Genomic DNA, 25,158 nt, shown 5'->3' on the forward strand with positions numbered 1-25,158 from the left:
GTAGTGTGAGGCAGAGTAGAGTGAGGTAGAGTGAGGCAGAGTGTAATAGAGCGATGTAGTGTGAGGCAGAGTGAAGTAGAGTGAGGCAGAGTGAGGCAGAGTAGAGTGAGGTAGAGTGAGGCAGAGTGTAATAGAGTGATGTAGAGTGAGGTAGAGTGAAATAGAGTGATGTAGAGTGAGGCAGAGTGAAATAGAGTGATGTAGAGTGAGGCAGAGTAGAGTGAGGTAGAGTGTAATAGAGTGATGTAGAGTGAGGTAGAGTGAAATAGAGTGATGTAGAGTGAGGCAGAGTGAAATAGAGTGATGTAGAGTGAAATAGAGTGATGTAGAGTGAGGCAGAGTGTAATAGAGCGATGTAGAGTGAGGCAGAGTGAAGTAGAGTGGTGTAGAGTGAGGCAGAGTAGAGTGAGGTAGAGTGAGGCAGAGTGTAATAGAGTGATGTAGAGTGAGGTAGAGTGAAATAGAGTGATGTAGAGTGAGGCAGAGTAGAGTGATGTAGAGTGAGGCAGAGTGATGTAGAGTGAGGTAGAGTGAAATAGAGTGATGTAGAGTGAGGCAGAGTAGAGTGAGGTAGAGTGAGGCAGAGTGTAATAGAGCGATGTAGAGTGAGGCAGAGTGAAGTAGAGTGGTGTAGAGTAAGGCAGGGTGAGGTAGAGCGAGGCAGACTGTGGTAAAAGTTTACAGAAGTCAGACACCAAATTACTTCTGATCCTGGGAAACAGCATTAGTGTATCCAGGCTAAAGTGCTGAAAAGCTTCACAGAGCTTTAACTAATTCAGGATCTTAAATGTTCACTTTCTACATCATTACTGGGTTTTTAAACAGCATCATCACACATCACATTTATGTCCACACCGTGCATCTCTTTAAGGTAGTGAGATCTGTGTTTAGGTAGAATTGATGATTACCGAGCCGAGAGGAAGAGAAAAAGAAGAGGAAGAATAAAAGGCAGAGAAGATAAAACTATGAGGAATATTATGAAATATAAAATGATAATTAGACTTAAAGACGTATGAAGGAGAGAACCAGACAGGTGTGTGAGAGGTTGAACAGCATGGTGTAACTGCACGTTGTGAGTGTGTGTGTGTGTGTGTGTGTGTGCTGTTAAATCAGTGGTAGGCGGCGGAGGCGATAACGAGCGAGTGAGTTGCCGGGAAAAGGAAATCAATATCCTCCTTCAGCCGAAACATATTTATGAACCTGCAACACAAACGCAGTCATGTCCAATTAGAGCGAGCAAATTTACTATCTACCTCCTGTCTCGCTTGCTTACACACACACACACACACACACACACACACAAACACACAAGTCTGTTCCTCGTCAGTGCTGCCTCTATAGCCAAGCTGTGTAGGAGAGCTAGAAAGGCCAATCCAAACCAGCCCCTGTCTGTAAAAGACCTTCCAGAAGATTTAACTCTGGAGTGGTGGTTCACTGTTGTACTCTCTGCAAGTTTTGTGGAGAAACATTTGATAAAACCTGATGCCTATCGGTGGGTATAAGCACTGATGAAGTTGAAATAGACCTTCTTGGCTGCAATGAGTATGTAAAATTTCATTAAAAAAGATCACCTTTCCAACTGTTAAGCATGGGGGTGGATGCATCCTGCTTTGGGCTTGTGTTGCAGCCAAGTTATGCCAGGGCCCCCCCACAATCTAAACACTATGAAACAGGATAGACCTCTTAAGAGAAGTGCAAGAGCAAGAGGACCCATGTCCAACTAAGAATTAAGAACTAGAATACTAGAGGAACTAGAGGAAAAATGGCTGAAAAACAAGTATGTCTTTAACACAAAGTAGCCAAAAGTGGTGTTACTAAAGGTTACAAAAAAGGCATTTACCAGTTATACCAGTTTATATACACATATATACCAGTATATATACCAGTCAATATATACCAAATATGTACAATTCAAAAGTTTGGACTTGAACACTGATGTCGTCCAGACTATGAAGGAACACATGAACACATAATGAATCATGTAGTAACTTTAACATGTTAAGCAAACCAAATATACTCTGTAAAGCATTTGGGTGGCTCTTATCTGGGGTTAAGCTGTTAGTTAACCTACGGTTTCTGAGGCTGGTAACTTTGATGAACTTATCCTGTGTAACAGAGGTTACTCTTGTTCTTCCATTCCTGGGGTAGTCCTGATGAGAGCCAGTTTCATCATAAAATGTTTGATGGTCTTTGTGACCTTTTAAGGATACTTTCACAGTTCTTAAATTGTATTGGACTGACTGGCCATTATTTTATCCTGAGGGTCCTATTCTATTGGCTAATCTGTATGCAAACTCCAGAACTTTCAGTTCATTTTTTCTAGAGCTGACCATTAAAGGTCTGCCTGCACTGATCCTGCAGATTAAAAACTGGGGTCAGGGGTTGTCTTGGATATACTGTGACTGATGGGGCTTTGGAACAATGACAAGAAGGTGTTTAGGGTTAGCTCCCTAAAATAAACTGGGTTAAACTACAGTACCAGTCAAAAGTTTGGACGCAATTTTTTTTTTGCACTTTTCTCATTTAACATTTTTATGATCATAAATTTAATTTTGAAGTCAGTAAAGATACACAGGACCCTTGGTTTTTGAATCTTAGTGTCTTCATAAGGTAGAGTCAGCTGGGATAGTTTTCTCAGTATCTTAAAGGAGTTCCTGGAGGTGCTGAACAATAGTTGATTAGCTTATTTTCCTTCACGCTGTAAAGCTCCATCTCATCCCAAATTACCTCAAATCACCCATCTCAGTTTCAGGGTTTAGATCAGGAGATTGTGAAGGACAAACACTTTTTTTTATTACATAATTCCATATTTGCAAAAGTTGTTTTGATGTATTTAATATTACATATTTAATATCTACAATGTGAAAAATTATATTTAAAAAAATAAAGAAAAAAAGAGAATAAGAAGGTGTGTCTAAACTTTTGACTGGTACTGTGTATTCCAACCTAGTAGAATGTTTAAGTGAATGAAGGACACAGTGAGTCTCTCTCTCTCACACACACACATGCATACACGCATACACACACACACACACATGCACACATACACACATATACAGTAAGTAAGGCAGAAGTTACTTTACATCTATCTCTTCTTTGCTTGCTTGTTTTCTTTCTTTCATCTTCTCTTTCACCCTCATCTCCCGCACTGTACGCCCTCCGAGGACAAGAATACTTAATTAAATCCCTAGAGAGAGAGAGAGAGAAAGAGAGAGAGACAGAGAGAGAGAGGAAGAGAGAGAGACATAAAGATTGAGTAAGAGTGTAGTTTTAAATGTGTGTCTGTGTTAGTGTGTGTGAGTTGTGCGTTGGGTACTCTGCTGAAAGCAATGTGTGTGTATATGTGTGCTTGAGAGAGAGAGAGAGAGAGAGAGAGAGAGAGGATGGAGTGAACAGAGTGAAGGAGGGATAGAAACGACAGAAGGAAAAACAGAGTCATTAGCTGCTCCTCCAGCTGCTCCTTGTCTCCAGAGTCCCGATGCTCCCGCCTTCATGTTTGTTTTTCTTTTTCTTTATTTATTCCTCTAAACACCACTCTCTCTATCTCCATCCCTCCATCCACTGCAGCTTCACCCTCTAATATATAGAAAGAGAGAGAGTGCCTGTAACAACAGTGCTGGGCGGTATACCGGTTCATTCAGTTAACCATGGGGGAACTAGAACCGGTATGTGTTTCTCTCATACCGCCACACCACTAGGGGGCGCTACGGAGCGCCGTGCAGAACAGAACCGTCAAAGAAGCACGTGCAGCTGTGTGGAGTTAAACGCTGGTCTACCGCTGGAGAGAAATCAGAACAGCTCATTCCAGTAAAATAGAGCAGTTACGACAGCCCTTTTAAATATATAAATATTGTAACTTGAAGGATAATCTGAATGTATTTTTTGGATCGAAGAAAGGGGAATGTTGGCTGATTTTAACACTGTAATGCCTTAATGACATTAAAATATCTCTCAATACTTAAACATTGAGTATTCTGTGTCCATTTATAGTGTTTATGGAAATATTTGTAATATTTTGTAACCAAAGTTGTGTTAAAGTCGTTGGTGTATCTCTTTTTAAGGTCTATTATTTAAATTCTTCAGCTGTTTTTCATATATTGTTGCATGTCTGTAAGAGCATGTTTGTAACAGCATGTTTGTAACAGTGTGAATGTATCAGCATGTCAGTAACAGCGTGTCTTTAATACTGTGTACTGTCTATAACTTTTTTAAAGCTTGTCTGTCTTATAGGCTATGTGTTACTGTGTCTGTAACAGGTAATTTCTAACTGCTTATAGTAACCAGTAACAGGTTGTCATAGTGTATATAACATAGTGTCTGTAACAGAGTATCTAACAGCATGTCTAACAACATATGTGTTACTCTATGTCTGTAACAGAAAGTTTATAACTGTGAGATAGTGCTGGGCTGTGTGGCCAAAAATGCATATCACTCTATTTTTCAAGATTCTGACGTTTTCACGGTATATCACAGTATTTTTATTATTTTTTTTGTACTATTATTTTTTGCATGGCTGGGCTTTGTGAGTATATAGGTGATATAGGTTTGTGAGTAACTGTACTTTTAGGAGTATATATAATATAAAACACTAAGGCTTAAAATTAAGGCTTTGATTTGTATTAAGTTTACTTTGTCCCACAAATTTACAAAATATATGAAGAAATCAGACTTTATTATCAAAAAAATAGCTAAGGAATTTAAACAATAGTCATTAAAAATAGATACGCTAACAAATTTAACATGGCTCCCTTTACAAAATTAAATATTTTAATAAATAGTTCCATAATACATTGTTTAGGTATTCAAAGACATATTTCTCAAAAGATATTGCACAAGTTAGATACAAGTTTAATATCAATTTACTATATGTTTTTCCTGAAGCCATTAGAGGATTACAGTATTTAAATTAGCTACAATTCCCTTCTTTTTCCAGTTAACAAAAACATTCAAATCATCCTTCAAGCTACATTATTAATATATATTCAAAAGGGCTTTAGTTACTGCTCTATTTTACTGGGATAAAAACACTCATACAGTAGAAACAGCAGCAGGAGGTGTTCGGATTTCTCTGCAGGATGGAGCTACACCAACGTTTTACTGTGTGCGTAACAGCATGTCTGTAAAATATATCTGTAACGATTATTTGTTACAGCATGTCTGTAACAGTTTATGTCTAATTGCTTTTTCTGTTATGCATAACCATTTGTAGAGTTTCTTCAGGTGATTTGTGTTATATGTTACTTCTCAGTAACTCAGCAACTTCTCAAAGTATCTGCACTATGAGCTTTAACACTGAATTTAGTAATTATCACCTAACGTTTATCACTCAAGTGTAGCAAGTTGTTGTAGTTGTTGTACACTCAGTCTGAGCTCAGACACTGGAGTCAGTCTGTACTTTGTGTTTAAAGCTGATATATATAAATCTGATACACTTGCTCCCTTCTTAGGGCCGTTATCAGATCTCCTCTAAACCTCAGAAATTACACTTATGCAGTTCTGTGTTTAACTTTCAATCAAATGCATTAGCCCAACCCCACATGTGTGTTTGTGTGAGTGTGTGTGTGTGTGTGTTGGTAAGAGGTAAAGGAGGTGCCAGATGGGTCTGGTGGATTTCGCTGACCCAGCTGCCCTCTGTGGCCTCTGGAGCTCCCGGACTGTGCTCCAGTACCAGCAGGACACTGGCACTGCCCTCAGGAGATGAGCCTTTTCAGACTGACCAGCAGAGTCACTACATACACCACTCCCTCCACACACTGTCCACGCCATCCACACACACCCACCACCCACACACCAAACACATCATTACATCACTGTCAGAGAGAAGATGAATTGGAGCCTAGTCGTCGATCAACACGTTATATGAAGTTGTGAAATATCATCTTCCACTGGTTAAGGGCTGAAGACGCTCTGTAGAAAAGGGCATTTTCTGTGATTAATTACTCACCTGCTTCATTCTCACACAGCCCACTTCTCAAGGTTAAGAAGAAGAAGGTTCTCCGGAGTGTTAGGAACTTTTAGAGATGCTGTTACAGGAGTTTTCCTGGACTTTTAGACTGCTTTCTGGAATCTAACAGTATATGCAGACAGGCAGTAGACCTGTAGATTAATACTTAAGTCAAAATCCAAACTATGAAGAAAACTCTATATTAAAACTCTAGTTATATTATAAACTCTAGTTATATTCTCTTGCTTAGATGAAATAAATCTTCAGACATCTTGGCATACAGAGCAAGTCTGAACCCAAATTTGCAGATCTGACCTGATCAGGCCTGCTTGATTTGAAACCCAAATCTGAGACAGAGAGAGAGAGAGAGAGAAAGGAATGGAGGGAGGGAGGGAGGAGGAGAGAGAGATTGCATCCAGATTCTTTGCACAAAATTATTCTCACATAAATAAAATCTTCAAACCAGTTTCCACTTTTTATTTGGCTTGTTTATAGTGTATTCTGAATAAAAATAGGTCTCAATTAGTGTTTTGACATTTGAGCAAATAAGAAAATACATGATGTCCATTGCAATGGATGCAGGGTCTAAAAGGGTCAACTGAGATAGAAACACAAACACACATTATTTGAAAGTACTTCCATTTCCCTCATCTGTTGACTAGCCAAGGACAGTAGGTACAGATCCCTCCCTCAGACGAAACACTGTGGTCATGAAAATCCAATTCCTACCAATCTGTAAGGGGGTTGTGTTTAGATTTGTACTTCTGCCTGTGTTCTCTGCATTGCGAAAATCATGTGACTATAGCGCATGTATACAATATTCTAATAGAATATTAGATTCTATATAATATGACTGGGTCCTATTATGACATCTAAACAATCCTGGTATATTTGGTAATAAGTCTGGTGGACTTGTAGAAAATCATGTACAGATAAACTCTTCTCCAACTCTAAAGCATGGGGTGGATCATGATTTGAATATGTTTTTGCAGTCAGAGGCACAGAGAATAACGAATATATTGAGTGAAATTCCTGCAAATTCTGGACACAAAGAAACATCATACCACAGTTTTTTTTTTCACTTTGGACAGTCTGGATGCTTTTGGATTTTTAGTGATGCGGAAAAAAAAAATCCGATCAGGTGATATAACAGTGAGGACAGTGTGAACAGAAGCGTCTTTTTTGCCTGCAGTCTAAACGTAGCCTAAGAGATCTGTCAGACGCTGGAGTGCTGGAACACTGTTCTACTGTGCAGAAACACCTGCACTAATATGACCTTCATGAAAGAGTTCTCAGAAGGTCACGTCACATCTGAGAACACAACAAGCAGGAAAGAGAGAGTGAGAGAGAGAGAGAGAGAGTGAGAGGGGGATGGAAAGAGAAGGATGAAGGCTGGTCAGAGGTACAGGACCATGTTGTGAATATTTGATGCTGATGGATCTGTGCTCACTCCAGCAGAACAAACTGGATTGGAGCAGTGCCGTTTTCTTACACACACACACATGCACACACACACACACACACACACACACAGCTGCTCAGGTGGAAAAGGCTTGTTTAAAATGAGGCCTGCTAGGTCTTACACAAAACCCTCATTTCTATGCAGGATATCCAATCTACAGCAGCACACCTGAGCACCGCAGCTACATACACACACATCAGACAACACACACTGCTGTAATAAGTGCTCCTGAAAACCCATCAGCAGGACTTTTGTTGGATTTGAGCGCGAGATGGAGCGCATTTCCTGCGGCATCGCCGTCGTTTATGTATTTATAGATTTCTAAATGGTGCTTCATGATTTAATCACACACACTCACACACAGATACACACACACACATACACACACCTGAGCTCCAAAGTTTGAGACCTGACCCTGAAAGAGAAGGAGAAGTTTGATGGCAAAAGATGTTCAGAAAGATTTCTCAGACTCTGGAGTGCCGGTACTCTGTGTATCAAAGGTTGGAATAATCAATCATATATAATTGACATTATGTATAAGTTAAAAAAGAGAGTATATTAGAAAAGCATTTTTTTAGAACTCTTCTCCGGCTGTTAAGCATGGGGGTGGATGGATCATGCTTTGAACGTGTTTTGCAGACAGGGGCACAGAGAATGACAAATAGATTTAAATGGATGAAATACTTGCAAATTATAGATGCAAAAAAACATCTCACCATCTGTAATATCATTTAAAATGTTGTAAATAGATCTCAAAAGAGCAGAATAGCAAGACAACATGATTATCTTACAGAAACAGAAACCTTCTGCCAGAAGAATGGCTGAAAAACAAGAGTCTCAAACAAGAACTAAAAGACTCGTAACTGCAACAATAAGCATATCCAAGCTGTGAGACTCACCAAAGAAAAGTCCTGATCATGCAGAGCACGCAAATGTTTGCTTTAGGCCCTGTAGATACTGAAAAACAAAAAGTGTGGATTAAAAAATGTATTGTGGCTACATTAAACTTAAAATCTCTCTCTCTCTCTCTCTCTCTCTCTTTCTCTCTCTCTCTCTCTCTTTCTCTGTCCCGCTCTGTCTAAATCTCTCTCTCTCTCTCTTTCTCTCTCTCTTCTCAGGTGTAAGTGTAACCTGCACGCGTCGCAGTGTAACATGGTGGACGGGAATCTGCAGTGTGTGTGTGATCACAACACCACAGGTCAGGACTGCCAGCGCTGCAAAAAAGGCTACAAAGCCAAGAGCTGGAAAGCGGGGTCCTACCTGCCCACCCCTAACGGCACCCCGAACACATGTGAGTGTTAAACATGCCTGAACACACACTTTCTCAAACACACCTCACACACCTTACAGCCAACCATGTTCATACATTGTTATTACACAATTATAACAATAACAGTATATAACATACAATTATATAGTATATATTACAAGTAAACTAATTATTTAAAAGCATGATGCACTTGCAACATACATAGACAAAAGTTACACTGTATTCATGCTTTTGTTGAAGTAACTGTCTCTACTGTCCAGGTAAACCTTTTTATTAGATTTCAAAGAATTGCTGTCTTTTTACATCGTTATTCTTATAAAATCCCATACAAGCAAACAAACACACACACACACACACACACACACGTTACAGCATTTCAGAAACGCAGTTACCAGCAAACAAAAACAATAGCATTATATGTAAATGTATTACTGTCCTAGTTACACTGTGTTATTACCTTGTAATAACATATATAACATCACGTTGCTTTTTTTATAAAAGTTTTAGTTTTAAAAGTGTTCTTTTTGGAAAGCAGTGGCTCTCCTTGCAACCATGCAGTGAACATCATTCCTATTCAATGTTCTTCTGATGGTGGACTCATAAACATTAACATTAGCCAACGTGAGAGAGGCCTTCAGTTGCTTAGAAGTTACCCTGGGGTTCTTTGTCACCTCAAAGACTATTACAAGCTTGCCCTTGGAGTGATCTTTGTTGGTCTAACACTCCTGGAGAGGGTAACAGTGGTCTTTCATTTTTCCCATTTTCTGTCTGACTGTGGATTGGTGCAGTCTAAACTCTTTACAGATGTTTTTGTAACCTTTTGTAACCTTTTCCAGATGAGCATCAACAGTTCTTTTTCTGAGGTCCTCAGAAATCTCCTCTGTTTGCGTCATGATACACGTCCACAAGCATGTGTTGTGAAGAGCAGACTTTAATAGATCCCAGTTCTTTTGATAAAACAGGCTCCGCCCACTCACACCTGATTCTCATCCCATTGACTGAAAACACCTGACTCTACTTTCTCCTTTAAATAAACTGCTAATCCTAGAGGTTCACATACTTTTGCCTCTTACAAATATTATAAACTTATAATTTTATAATTTTGGATCATTTTCTTTAATAAATAAATTACCAAGTAAAACAGGGGTGTGCCATATTGCATCGTACATGATAATATCGACAACATTTTTAAAAACCGTGAACAATATTATACCTTGAAATATCGTTCCATATCATCCACCTCTAATTATCACATCAGGGTGCTACTTTTTTACTATTTTTAGTAAAAGAAAAATCCACACTGTTCTTATGTTCTATTAAATATCTACTAGAGACGGATTATATCTGTCCATTATCATTTATTTTACTTTAATCCTGGATATATGGAGATATTGCATTATTAGTATCATGCATGACATTCGGGATCATTATATTCTGTTACAAATCTTATAAAATTCCTGTATTTTTTTATATTTCAGTTAGGGTTGTGCCTTGTTATATTGTATGCAATAATAAAATGTAATTTTCATTTTGTTGTAGTAGTGTGTTGTTGAAATGTATATATTTTTAATTCCATCTTTTGTTATATTGGAGAAAGTATCAATATTTTAAAAATATAATGAAATATCGTGATTATTTTAGGGCCATATCACCCACCCCTACTTTAAAGCACCACTGTAGAATAGTGTATTATTAGCGAAGACTTATCATATAGTCATATCATGTTACTACACAGTTATAACATGTTAACACCATTTATAAATAGACTTTTATGCATGTGCACAGGCATCCTTACTGAACCACAATTATTACACTGTAATAGCACATCAGTAACAACAGGGCTTCAGGATCCGTGTAACAGCTGGGCCTATGCTGGTGAAGTCTTACATTCCAGTGTGACTGGAACTCCCAGAGAGACCCCACAGCGTTCCCCTCAGAGCAGGGCTTTAATAATTTGTGAGGTACGTTTGCGAGCTCAGAAACAGAACAAAGATATAAACACTGACAACAACTCCAGAATGTGTGAACTCTGGAGGACGGGAAAGAGTGTTGCAATAGGAAGCCAGAGGGTGAAATTAGAGAAGAGTAGGATAGAGCGGGGAGCGAGGCGAGGAAGAGGAGGGAAGGTGCACCATGTGTACTTTATGTACAACACGAATCAGATCAGATTTAAAGCTGATTTATGCATAATTGAGTTGTTTTTCTTCTGCAGTAAGTTCCATGTTCAGACATTTTCATGAGATGTTTTAAATTGCATAGACAAGATAGCTGCTGGAGCAACTTACCTCATGCAAGGATGTGAATGCTGACAGTTCGACCTACGCTTATTGGATTTTGTTCACATTTCCTTGCATTCAAAAATGCACTCAAAAATAAATGCATTCAAGTACTAAATAAACCACCGCTGTAACGTAAGAACACATATGCAGTTTATACAGCATGCGTTTGCATGTCATTCTTGCGTTTAGTATGTTTCTGACCTAACTCAAGTTTCAGAAAAGATCCTCCTTTACGGAATAGAGAGATGTGTTAAAGAATTTATTCTGAAGTAGTTTGCCTTCTTTAACATTTCATCTTTGAACTTTGTGCAAGGCACCAGATTCTCCAGCAGCAAAACAGCTTTAGAAGCATGACACTACCTCCACCATGCTTAACAGCTGGTACAGTATCCTTGGGGTTGAATACACATACCTTTATTCCTTCAAACACACTTAGTCATCTGCTCTACATGCTCTTCCCAATAAATGTTATGGTATTTCCCAAATAAATTATATCTCTGGAATCTTAAAATGACAAATAGTTTCTTAAACACCATGTGATTTTACTAACAATGCTGTATAAGGGGAATTCATGTCGTCTCCTTCCTAAAATAACAGTAATTTTTGGTAAAAAAAGGACTTTTGTAGCAAACTATATTCCAATCAGAGAACATTTTTTTCTGTGTGTGTTCATGTGTGCGTGTGTGTGTGTGTGTGTGAGTGTGTGTTTGTGTGTGTGTGTGTGTGTGTGTGTGAGATGAGATAAGTCTAAGACTATCATTGTAAGACTTAAATGTGTCTTAAAACAGAAGACAGATGGAGAGAGACACGGTGAAATGGAGAGAATAGGTATGTGAAATAATGAGAGAGGAATGAGAGTGTGTGATAGAGAGAGGAAGAGGGAGGAAGAAAGAGAGAGAGAGAGAGGGAGGGAAAGAGAGGGAGAGAGAAAGAGAGAGGGAGAGAGAGAGCGGTTGCTCCTCTGTTGAGCGAATGAAGGGAAATCCTCCTAAAGAGAAGAGCAGGAGCCATCCAGCCATCGAGCAGCTTCTGTGATCAAATAATAATCTAGGGCAACACACACACACTATATACACACACACACACACACACACACACACACACTCACACACACACTCTCACACACACACTATATACACACTCACCGCACACATCCAGCAAATTGCAGCCCCAACTTGCTGCAACACTCACTCTCTACTCTCTTTTTCTCTCACACACACAAATGAATCCAGCCGACTGTATCCCTCAACGTATGCCAACACTCTCACAGACACACACACATACACACACACACACGCTCTTTAGAGCCGCAGTGCCTTTTAGCTTGCACAGATCTGTCAGTTCACAGCAAGATCAAGACCACTGGTATGGAGGCCCAATTCCCAAAGAACGCACACACACACACTGACAGACTCAACCATTCAAACAGACAGACACACACACACACACACACACATATATATACACTCTGTAGTTATAGGGTGTGTCAGGCATGCAGAGGTGCAGAAAGGTGTTTGGAGTTTGAGCAGAGTGTACCAGTCATTGATGACGTCACGTATTTTCATTTTTAATTGATTAATTAAATGTAAATCTGTAACACATCAAAATACATTCCACAAAATATATATAACAAAATACATCCCAAAACATGCCCCCAGGGTATGATACTACCACCATCATGCTTAACAGTTGATAGAGGGTTCTTGGGGTCAAATGTCTCTTGTCTTTGTGGCTATCTTTGTCTCTTGTGGCTATTAAACTGCTCTTCCATTTATTTTATTTGTTTATGTACATTAATTAATGGAACAATAAGTAATAACGGTGCGCGAGTATGTGCAATGGCTACTGAAGTCCAATTGCCAAACACTGGACACTTTTCTTCCCCATCCCTCCTCCCCAGTTGCGAAGCTTATGCGGGTTGCCACATTGACACACAGTGGCAAGCTGCGACGAGTCTTACTCTGTAGCTGATCAGTGAATATATAAGTGTCAGTGTCCAAAATGCCCTTCTCTAGTACGCTAGTGGTTGTGGCAAATTACGTAGCTATGATTATCAACCTTACTGAAGCTCAGTGATTACCTGTTTGGCAGAAAAATAGCCAGCTTGCACGTTTCCATGACTTCAGCACACTGTTTGCATGAAAATGGGACAAGAAAATGGGGGTTGTCCACAAACCACACAGATTACTGTGACATATTGCACAGTTCAAAATAAAAAATATTATTATTGGTCTTTTAATAGTACTTACAGCACAATGTCTCAAATAATTATTATTTGACGCTAGTTGAGACAATATTCATTTTTTTAACTAATGTCTTTATTCATTATTTTTTATAACAATGTCATGAAAAAAGCTTTGGCATAAAGATAATTGTTAAATGGTAGAACGAGCTTTACGCTGAACACTCTCTGTCTCCACCAGTTAGAAAGATAGCAGCCTGATTACACCTGGACCTGGATATAGGTTGACCAGATTTCATGTAAAGTTCATAATTGTTTTGTTTTTTGTTCTGATCTGGTAGATATTGTATGTAAGTGACTAAACATTGCAGAAACAGCCTGGTAACCTCCTGGGATGCCATAGTGGCCATTAACTGGAGCAACTGGAGATTGGCATTAGGATTAAAATTACTAAATTAAAAATACAATTGCCTGCTTAGCAGTGCCAAAGCATCCACTTAGAATCAACATTTGTTACTTTTGGCTCCTGACAAACTTTTCATCGGCTCAGATTTCTTGGCTGAAAACCCCTGGACCCAATTTTGAGAATCATGGCTGTAGACCCTTTTAAAATGTTTTTTAAGCACTCAAAAAGTTTTAAGCACTCAAAACCAGTCATCAATATCCATCAATAAGTTACACACACTTTTGATTACTGTTACTTTTGGTGGACATCCATCTCTGATCACCTTCGAATACAAACCTAATGTATGTGACAACAATCCAGAAACACCAAAGTTTAAAAATTCAAATTTTCATTCATTTGAAAACAAAACAGTTTCCTATTTTGCCTCAGTCCATTTCAAATTACTTTTGGCCCAGAGAAGACATGACGATTCTGGATGGTGTTGCTATCTTTTCCTGACACAGCTTTAACTTGTATTTGTGGGTCACATGGGCAGCTGTGTTCATCTGTGTTTGAAGATATTATGTACTGTAGAGGAAGTAATATTAAAAGTAGGGGTGGGCGATATGGCTCTAAAAAAATATCACGATATTTCATGGTATTTTTACGATAACGATACTTTTGGCGATATGACAAAACACTGAATTAGAAAAAATATTTAGAATTGTATTATTGCACGCAATATGATATGGCTAACTGACATATAAAAAAAAATAATTTTATCAGATTTGTAACAGAAGTCAATGATCCAGAATGTCATGATACTAGTAATGCACTCCAAATGTCTCCATATATCCAGGATTAAAGTAAAGTAAATGATACTGGACAGATAAAATCTGTCTCCAGTAGATATATAATAGAAAATGAGAACAGTGTAAATTTTTCTTTTGCTAAAAACGGCAAAAAAGAAGTACTCTGATGTGATAATTAGGGGTGGGTGATATAGTACGATATTTCAGAGTATGATATCGTTCACGATATAATTTTTTTTTGCGATATAATCACGTACGATACGATATGGCACACCTCTAATCAAAAGTCTTAAATTTTATTATGAACAATTTCTTAAACTGTTCCAAAGCTTTTAGACATCATTTTTACAGATTGGTGTCACTGACTCTCTAAAATTGCTTATACTATTTTTTTGTAGCTTTTTACATTTTCTAGCCTGTTGTTGCTCTGTACCTCATTGTTTTTAGATGTTTTTTTCTGAAAGAGTAAATGTTTTTAGATAAAATGAAATAAAATTAGGGGTTTTGCAGATACTTGCGTTCTGTTTTTATTTATATTTGTTTTCTTTTTACACAGCGTCGCTTTTTTGGAACTGGGGTTGTGTATTTTGAAGTCAGTATGAAGCTCTTTTACTCTGGACTATAAACTTGTCCGAGTTTCAGCAGCTCTGCCCCAGAGTGTGCAGCAGTCAGTAAAGAAAGCAGCAGCCTCTGTGGTGAAAATCCACCATTAATTGAAACATAATGAAAATACAGTCATATACTGCATCTTTACTGCTGTTTCACTCCCTACAGCAGCTGCAGTGTGTGAGATCTGGGGGGACTGCGGCCCCCTCGGCTCTCCCGCTGCACTCCCCCGTCCCACGTGCATAAACACATTAATAGCTTCTGCTGTGCTGTAATAACTTATGATGAAGAATTATCACATACTAATGTTACTAACTCTCTCTCTCTCTCTCTCTGTTTTCTCTTCATCTCTCCCTAACTTTTCTCTTTCTCTCTTTCTATTTTTTCTCTCTATTTTTCTCTCTTTCTGTTTTCGCCTACTCTCTATCTCACTTTCCACTCTCTCTCTTTCTGTTCTTTAATTTTTCTCTCTCTTTTACTTTTCTCTTTCCCTCTGTTCTTTCCTATTCTCTCACTTCCCTCTCTTTTTTTCGAATACTTCATCTCTCTCCACCATGTTCCTCTCTCTTTTTCTTTTCTCTACTATCTCTCTCACTTCCCTCTCTCTCTCTTTCTGTTTTCTCGTACTCTCCTCTTTCACTCTCTCACGTTACTCTCACTCCTTGTTCTCTCTTGCTCTCTATTCCCATCACTTTTCTCTATTTTTGTTCTCTCTTTCTTTCTTTTTGCACACTTTCTGCTCTCTTTTTCTACTCTCAATTTATTTTCTCTTCTCTCTCATATTGTCTTTCTTTTTTTTCTCTTTCTGCTCTATTCTCTCACTCTATTTTTCTGTTGTTGCTCGGTCTCTCCTGTGGTCTCTTACTCTCTCTTCCTGCTCTCTCTCTCTCTCTCTCTCTCTCTCTCTCTCTCTCTCTCTCTCTCTCTCTCTCACAGGTGCACAGGCCGGTACTTCCTCTGGTTCCAGTAAGTAGATTTGTTCTTATACACTCCCCCTTGTCTCTCTGTACTCCCTCCAGCCCTTATGTCAGTCATCCCTCCTTTTCTCTCTCTTTCTCTCTCTCTCTCTGTTGTTCTGCGTTCTCCCCCTCGTTCTCTCTGCTTCATTTTTAATAGGCCGCCTGTCCCAAGCCTTTCATCATCATCACGGCAGCACAGAGAGAGAGAGAGTGAGGGAGAGAGAGAGGGTTAAAAGGGAGACAGTTAAGAGAAAGAAGTGTGTGGGTAGAGAGAAAGTGAGAGAGAAAGAGAGAGAGAGAAAGAGAGGGAAAGACAGTGAGGTAGGAGAGAGGAAGGATGGAGTGATCCCCGGAGGGGTGGAACAGAAGGAGTGTGATTAGAGATTCTCTCTGAGGACACGCCCCCAGCTCCACGCACTCCGAAAGGAAGATCCGGAAACAACACACACACACAAACACTCACACACACACACACCTACATTCATGCAAACACACGCGAGTGGTGTTCTCACAGCTGCTGTGAGTTTTTCCGGCGGGAGAGTAGAAGTTGGTTGTCGTTCGACTGCAGGACCACAGCTCATCACGACTCGCAGCGGAGCCTCGACTCCGGAATAACGTGCTCTAATTCCACGCGCTGATCTCTGCAGCCGAGTGTGTTCTCAGCCTCACTGTAACTTTAAGCAAGTCTGAGTGCAGGAATCTGAAGCATCTATCCCGTTTAAACTCTAAACATTGTTTTTTTTTCATCAAAGGATTTGGCTTACTACTCAATTGGGCAGAATTCCAAAATTCATTTTGTAGCTTATTTAAAAAAGCTGGATGTCTATGAATGGAAATTATTGTGGTAAACAGCGAATGTTTCAAACAATATGTGATTTATTTTGTTGAAAATTTTCTCTGAAAACATCACTAAAAACTTGCCTCTGGGTGGCGAGACCTGTAAAGCTAAGCTAATTTAAGTAAACAAAACTGTAATTCTTTAAAAAAAAAACTTAAAAAGTCAAACGAGTGATAAATGTTAATTTACACAGATTTGTCTCCTGAAAACTGTTTATTTGGGTGAGTAAAGCACTGTTATTCATTAACAGCAAGCTTAGATTTCCAGATGCCAGATTTCCAGATTTCCTGACAGTGTTTTCCAGTAAGCCAGCGCTACATTAACTAGCCGTTCGTCCCACGTAGCTTGTTTTAACACAGTAAACACACACACTACAGTCCGTTATACTCACATCTGAATGGCAAAAGAGCTAGCGCTTAGCACAGTTAGCAGCTAATTCTAGTATTGTTCATCAGTGTTAGCCTCGGTCTAACGGATCAATAATACTCACCTCTGAAAAGCGAAAGAGCTTGAACTTAGCGTGGTTATCGGGTAATGCTAATACTGCTCCAGCAGTGCTAGCCAGGGCTAGCAGCAGGCTACAGTGCGATAATACTCACCTCTAAACAGTGAAAGAGCTAGCGCTTAGCACGGTTAGCAGCTAATGCTAATACTGCTCCAGCCTCTGTGCTGGAGAACTAAACTTAAACTCCTGTATAACACTGTACTTCAGTGGAGTGGCTTTACTGCTGCTCACAACCTGACTGGTAAAATTCATACAGAAGGCGCATTGGATTATTAGGTACACTGACGATTTAAGGAAAAATGAAAGGATTTTAACTGTGCCTTATAGTGCCTTAGAGGATTGTGTGCGACTGTCACACCTGTATGTCATAAGGTGTTATTGTGTGAGTAAGAGGAAAGAAACACTGGCCAAAAGTTAAAAGAGAAGAAATTAAAGAGAAACCTGACAAAAGGTGCCAAATAGAGAGGGCATTCCATTTCCAAAGTTGTTTAAATATTTAACATTTCTCAAACCACAGTGTTATGTGTTTACTGGGAATTCATCATAGAAGACATTACCACCCACAGTAGACAAAGCAGTGAGTGGTAATGATCGTGAGTGAGCAGTGAGTAGAACCATTTGATATCTGGCTAGAATTGTCAATGCAGATAGAAAAATGACTCTGACTTACCATACCATACCTCTGAGAACCATACCTTAAAGAATTGAAGCTGTTTAGAGGAAGGGCAAATGGAATCCCTGCTCAATATTAGTGTAGTGTTCCAAATAAGGTTCAGTAAATTATCAATACGTTGATTTTTATCGTCCCTTGAGAACAATGTTTTTAAGCTATATGGATATGGACTGGGACAATGTTTAAACCTGAGGAAAGAGTTGAAGTGTTTTTCTATCGTATTGGTCTGATAAAGATGAAGAGCTTGTTAAAGTGTTAAAGTGAAGCTGCAGTGTAATGGAGCTGATCTACATTCACAACTAAAGAATAACATCTTTCTCAGCTGACGCAACTGCACCAGAGCAAACCACCATGGTGACGGTTACCTCAACACAAACCAAGACAGCAGTTACCACGACTCCTGCCTCTGGGGCCACGGCCACCGTCCCTGACATGACCACAAACCGTGACTAAACTACAGCTCCCACAATGCAACTGACTTTGGGCAAAATGCATAGCCACAAACCACGGAGACTGGGCCGGGGGGCGGGCAGATATGTGAGCCAATTATAACAGTGATCTACAGTCTACTGATACAGTGTATTACTCAGGATTCTATTTTGTTGAAATTACAATATATTGGCTCAAATATGTATTCATTGTTTTAGAAAACAATTTTTTTTTTGGCTTTTAAATTACAACTCATTTTCTTTTGATTATTTTGTTGAAATTAGAACTATTAAGAGTTATTTGCCCAAGATTTTGACATTTTGTTAAAATAATGATTCTGACCGGTTAACAGACACTTTTTCATGAGATTGTCATGACCTAAGATGTAAAATAATTAATTTCTTATGACTTTTTAAATTATTAATTATTCATTACAACAAAATGTACTTCTCCACTTTTATTTAAAATGATGTTTTATGATAAGAAGCACACAAGCCCTCACAGTTAACAAAGACAGTTAAGGCACTTGTAGGTCAGATATGATGACAGAAAATCCATTGTGGCCAAAAACAAATCAAAATGTAGTTGTTGTGGTTGTGTTCTGGCATCTGGAATTGGATGATATCATCATTTCACTGCAGTATGCAGGACAGATGAGCAGATGAGTGGAAAAATGTGGGCTAGAACTGGTCCATTACTTACTTACTATCTTAAAGACTAACATGCTAACCAGTAACTAGCATGCTAACATGAGGTAAACATGGACTAACACACACTCAACACAAGCTAGTTAAAAAAAGGGAACTAACATGCTAACCAGGAACTAGCACTCTAAGGACGACTTTGTGTGGTAAACGCTGCTCTTTTGTAATGTGCTAACGTTACAAGTTAGCATTTTACAACCTTGATGCTTTTCAACGAACCAGACAGTATTTGCACCAGCACACAACAGGGCTCGGTTCTTTGATTCCAGCTGGAAAGGAACTTTTTGGGTTTCAGAACCTTTTTTTGTTTGGTGGAAATGGGCTAACTGGAAGCTAATCCCTTGCTAACATGCTAACAACAAGACATTTACGTTACCTGAAGTCTGTTAAATGTAATTAATGGTAGTCTACTAAATACAGAGCAGAAACATGGAATAAAGTGCTTAATTAACCAGATAGGGGAGTAGCGGAGCGTGAAGTGTGTGTGTGTGTGTGTATACAGTACAGTACAAATTTACCTCTCTGAGTTCAAACCCATAAATCATCCTGTTCCTCTTCCCATGTGGTCTAAAAGTCTAATCACTAAAGTTCACCAATCACACACATACACACCCACAGACACACAAAACAGCGTGCACTTTTTCCAACACTTTTTATTTATTACTGAGTGTGTGTGTGTGTGTGTGTGTGTGTGTTCTTACACAGACTTGGATTATCAGGTCAGTGTCAGTGTTTATCTCCATCCCCCAACAGCCATCTGCCCAACTGACCAACCAGCTCCTAGAGGCTCGCCTTACACCCACACACACACAGACATACACACACACACACACTATATGTGTGAGTTGTTGGGGTGAGGGGCACCAGCATATATTGTAATTAGTATTGTCAGTAAATCAGTTAGTTAATCTAGCACTGGTTGAATGCTTGTACAGTAGGTGGCACTGTTGTGTTTTTGGAACTGTACTAAAACACTGTTGTCCCTCTTTACTGAACACAGCCACTCCAGAGATCATCACAGCACTCATCAGTGAGTTCATCACCCGGTGCCCAGGTCAGACCGTATGGCCGCTGTAGAGCCGCAGTAGAGCTGTAGATTGTAGAACACTGGTCTCGCAAAAAATCCATGTGAAATGGTGTGAATAATTTCTATTAAAAAAAGGTCTTATAAAATACAATTCCTACCTCAATCCCATGTCCATGGCGGGTCTCTGCAGCCCTTTCCAACCGCCCCTCACTTTAACACAGTTATCTTTTCTTCCTAACACTTTTTTAACACTTATCAGAGAGGGGACATACTTCTTACAACAAGTAGAAGCTGCCTGAACTCCATCCCAAGAAGTTTTCTGAGTTCTGGTCCCTCTCGTTTAAGTCTCATTCCAACAATCACGAGCAGATTAAAATTAAGGAAATAAATAAATGTTATTTTTACAAGCCCCTAAATTAACCAGTTATAAATAAGCAGCTTCTACTCATTCATACGGATTTGTGATTGTGAGATCATTGAAAATAATAAAGGCAAGGCAAGGCAAACAGCTTGTGTAGTAGAGCGAGCACCAGCAGCAGCACAATACTTGCCTTCTCAATTGGTAGACCCATCTGCCCATGATTTTTACAGTCATTAATACAGTATATACAAAGATATGGCAGATATTGTGGAGATGAGGTGGTATGCAGGAGTGAGTAACTACGAATGGTGGTCTGAAAAGGAACAGACCACTAACAGGTAATTACATCATGGGGCAACGGAAGCTTTCCAGTCTGGCCAGAATAGTTGCCCGTGCTGCCCTCTGCTCTCCACCATTTAAAGCTCATAACCCTCCCTAAACCCTGCACTCAACAGTACTTGGGAATTAGGAGTACAATTGCACTATTCTTAACCAACTCTTACCACTGGGTGGGAGAATGCAATGAAAGTATAATGTTGAGGGTTTCTAATAAAGTGGACAGTGCGGGTATAACCAGCAGCAAAGTTACCCTCCAGTGGCTATTAGTGGTATAGCAAGCGTGTAGTTCAGAGGGGATTAGGTACAATCCTCTCTTTACTCAACACCATTTAAATGAGTGTGTTTTAATACTAACTACTCTCATCATGACTTTTCCTCAAGACCCCACAAAGGAGACTCCGCCCACCAAGCCATTCCTTACAGACCTTCCGCCAATTACAATGGCTGATACACCCACTACAACTCAGGCTGAACCTGCTCTACCTACCACAACCGAACCTCTGCCCCCTTCACTTCTTGCCAATGAGCAGATTGAAGCTCTGCCCTCTATAGCCACACCCCCAGAGGAGAAGGATGAGCTTATTGTGGAAAGGGAAGGTAAGCTAAGCTAGCGGAGACTTCTTAAAGAAACGAAACAGAATGTAGCAGAAATGCTTATCATTCGGCATGGCAGTCAAGAGGACAGTAACTCCCATGTTTTTATCAGACAGACAGGGCTTCCAAATCTCCTTCGCATTCTCTCCAGGGTACTGTGGGTAACCACTGTGCATTGTGGGAAATTAGTGCAAGCTTAAACTGTTTAACAGCAGCTGTATTGCAGAGCACAGAGTGATACCAGGTCCAAAGGAGTTTATGGGTTTGAATGGCTTACATATTTTAATGGAAAGTGCAGGCATGGTTAGACATGTATATAAAAAAAAAGATTTACTATACTGAAGAGATTAAACACATTCATTCTCTGGACTTCTCAATAACACAGTCATTATGCCTCTATGACTTGATGTCAAAGCATCTTCTTTCCTCTAAAAATACACTTAAATAAGAGCACAAAGTATCTTCTATTAAAATGGGCATTTATTCAAAACATTACTCAGGCAAAGGATAAAAATGTAGCACACTCCTACCCATCGCATGGAAAGTGAACAGAAGTTCAATACAAAAAACATGCAAGGCCATTGACTAACTCCAGCCTGCTCGTGAGATAAATGAATACTTCATGAAGCCAAATGAGTCGAACTTCAGCTTGCGTGAAATGTGCAAGTTCAGGGAGGAGAGAGAGAGAGAGAGAAATGAAGGAGGGATATGAAAAATGAACGAGAACAGGGGTAGTGAGACTGAACAGAGAAGCAAAACAGTACTTCAACTTAAAATTGAAAAGCATGAAGCCCCGTGGCAGGTAGTGTCTGGCTGAGTAAAGGGAGTGCTATGAAGGGGGTGGAGATGTAGAAGCCATCGAAATAGTTTTTGATAATCCCTACAGATTTTGTGTCACAATTTTGAGAACTGATTACCATCAAGACTTTGTATTGTCACTGTTCATTGAAAAATAATAGTGGTGTTAATCGATAGAATTTTTTTTATCTGATTAATCACAACAAAATTCTGTGATTAATTGCGATTAATCGCATTTGTTTTTCTTCAGATGCTATTTTTTAAATGTAAATAAAAGAATGAATGTAAGAAATGTAAAATGCAATTATACGTTAAATTAGTGGTGTCTAGTATAGTATATACTTGTATGTTTGTGGGGAGATGAAATTAACGTAGGGTGCTGGATTAAAGAATGCATGATAAATTGGATTGTAAATGTCTCAGCTTGGTTGTGAGGATTTCTGAATTCAAACTTAATTTGATGACTAAGGGGTTACAGCAGAAGTAGGGGTCAAACTTGGTGCCTTAATTAATTGCGTTAAAAAAAATAGTAACACTTTTAAGTTGACAACCCTAAAAAATAAGTATCTACATTTTTGTTGATTTTTAGTCTACCACATAATTTGAACACACAACCTGCCATTTACACTGTGCAAAAATGTATTTATTAATGAACCAATAGAAATTCACCAAGGAGGGAAAGTGAAGGTTTGGGCATGAAGTACCATCATACGGCATATTTTTATAGATTTAACAGCACCTTGGACTGTGGGTCATAAAGAGCAAAAAGGTCTTTAGGAAAGGGCAGAGTATACATGTTGTTGTTGATGATGTTGTTTTTGTGGTTCTGTCATGTTAGACACAAACCAGACTTCAACAAAAGCCAAAGAGTCTGATGAAGTTTGCCGTTTATCCTTGCCTTACATCATCTTTTTTGACATGAAGGAGTAATGTGGCTGAACAATTAGAAACAGAAAACAAAGTAGTATGAGCCTTAAAAAACATGCAAGATCTTTTATTTACTTATGTGCTTCTTAAAAAGACTCTTGTAAAACCTGTCTTTATCCACCAGTAATACCTCAACACGCTCTTAGAACACAGGAATCTTTTGCTATCAGCTGCCAGAGCCCTGAGAGAGCACAATTGGGCGTGCTCTCTCTCCGTGGGTAGCTTTTTCCCTCATCACTCCTCCAAAGGGTGATGTCGATCAGCACAAGGCATCTATCAGAACCGAGTCGCTGCGCTTTCCTCCGAGTGCGCTGTGTGGCATTGCTGTATCAGCAGCAGTTCAAAAAGAGGCGGCTGACTTCACATCTATAGGAGGAGGCAACTGTTAGTCTTCACCCTCCTGGTGTGTTGAGGCATTACTAGTGACATGGTTCAGTTCCTGTTGATTATACAGCCACCTGTGGAGGATTCCCAGTGATCAAGAGTTTGATTCCAGCCAGAGGCATTTAAAGAGCTGTCATTTAGTGGCTCCAGTGGTGTTGCATTAGAGGCATTAGGGAAGCTGAGCTGAAGCTCAACGTTTACCTGATCAAGAGAAAATTTGCCAGCTCAGCAATCATCTTGTAGCCCTTCTGGGCCCTAAGATGTCTCCATCTGTCAACCCCACTGCGAATATTGACTTACATTTACTCTGGGGTCTCTGGTCAAAAAGCTTTTGAGAAGGATGCAGAAGCTGCAGCATACTGTGTTTGCCTGCCGTTGTGTTCCTTACTTGGCAACCCAGGTGTGGAAATAGGACAGGGCCCAATCCCATTTCACCCCTTGGCCCTACCACTTACTTGATTCTGCTTAGGCTGGAGGGGTAGGGGAAAGGGATAGGGCTTGTTAGCCCTTTATTTAGAGATTTTTCAGATGCACACTTCAAACAAGCAATTAAAAAAGTTTGCTAGTAGTTTGTCTCAGTAGCTAACTAGCCAACTTTCCTGCTCCACCTTAAATGGCGCAACAAACAGCAGGGGCTGCAGTATTTAAGCAGGAATGAAAATTTCAGCTTCCCATCACACAGGAATTAAGGTGTTGACACTTTCCCCTTTCTGAAGACATACAATAAACCCTAAAGTTTAGGGTTAACCAGCAGCTAGGTCACTGAAATTTAGCGCTTCTGATGACGTATCAGGTGCTTGAGGGAGGATTTTAACCCTTTTAAATGTAAGTCTGTTCCATAAATGAAAATTCAGAGAAGAAAACACTGACACTGCTGCCAATAGATGCAAATGCTTTAACTTTGCATGTTTCCTTTTAGATCTGATGACACATCCTGATGATTTTGTAAGTTAGTACAGATAATATCATACACATGAATCCTTTACTGTTATATGATTGAAGACATTTTAGATCTCTTTAGGGAACCAAAAGTGTTTTACCTTTGGCGCTGCTTAAAAAACTTATTAAAGATCCATTTTTAAGAGTGTAAATGCCAATATAGGTGTGACATGTTCTTGAAGAATCCTCCTATTTGCATATATGCCTGTAGAATTATTCATGACACATCAGATACGGATTATTCAAGCCAGGGTCACCAGTGTTTGACCCTAAAACTGAGACGTCCAATGTGTTCATATGATTAATAGTGCCGAAAGATGCAGCTTAACTAATCTGAATCCAACAGCTGCTTAATGTTAAAATAATTGAATGTTAGCGATGATGAAGGAGCAATGTTTGAATGTGTGTGTGTGTGTGTTTGTGTGTGTGTCTGGCTTGCTTTTTTGCTGACACACAGGAATACACACGTTTAATTCGATTGCAGACCCTCTGTGTGTGTGTGTGTGTGTGTGTGAGGGAGGTTACTGGACCTGCATAGCAAGTAGTGTCCATTGTGTATGGTGTTAAAGTTTTAAAGTGAATATCACCCTGCGTCAGGCGTGTGTGAGAAGGCTACAACTCGAGCGGTCAATAAGCACTTCCCATGCAGTGAAAGCTCCTGAAGGATCATGGGACAGTCTAATAGATGTTCGATCTGCGTGCCTCTGGGAAAGCGACATTCGGGTCAGTGCAGAAACGACT

General features: G+C 39.4%; 1 protein-coding gene across 2 annotated transcripts in view; it reads left to right on the top strand.

Annotated features, from left to right (window-relative positions):
- The window catches only part of ntng2b (netrin g2b), a 103,226-nt gene that overhangs the window by 55,152 nt on the left and 22,916 nt on the right, over positions 1–25,158 (top strand). The window contains exons 4-7 of one of the 2 annotated variants that reach the window (XM_049466593.1): positions 8,525–8,697; positions 15,877–15,906; positions 20,049–20,102; positions 21,157–21,372. In XM_049466593.1, the coding sequence (XP_049322550.1) occupies positions 8,525–8,697; positions 15,877–15,906; positions 20,049–20,102; positions 21,157–21,372 (473 nt within the window). The remainder of the gene's footprint in view (positions 1–8,524; positions 8,698–15,876; positions 15,907–20,048; positions 20,103–21,156; positions 21,373–25,158) is intronic. The other variant, XM_049466594.1, reaches the window with a different exon arrangement.

The sequence above is a fragment of the Astyanax mexicanus genome, chromosome 17, assembly GCF_023375975.1.
Source record: "Astyanax mexicanus isolate ESR-SI-001 chromosome 17, AstMex3_surface, whole genome shotgun sequence".
Classification (NCBI taxonomy): Eukaryota; Metazoa; Chordata; class Actinopteri; order Characiformes; family Acestrorhamphidae; genus Astyanax; species Astyanax mexicanus.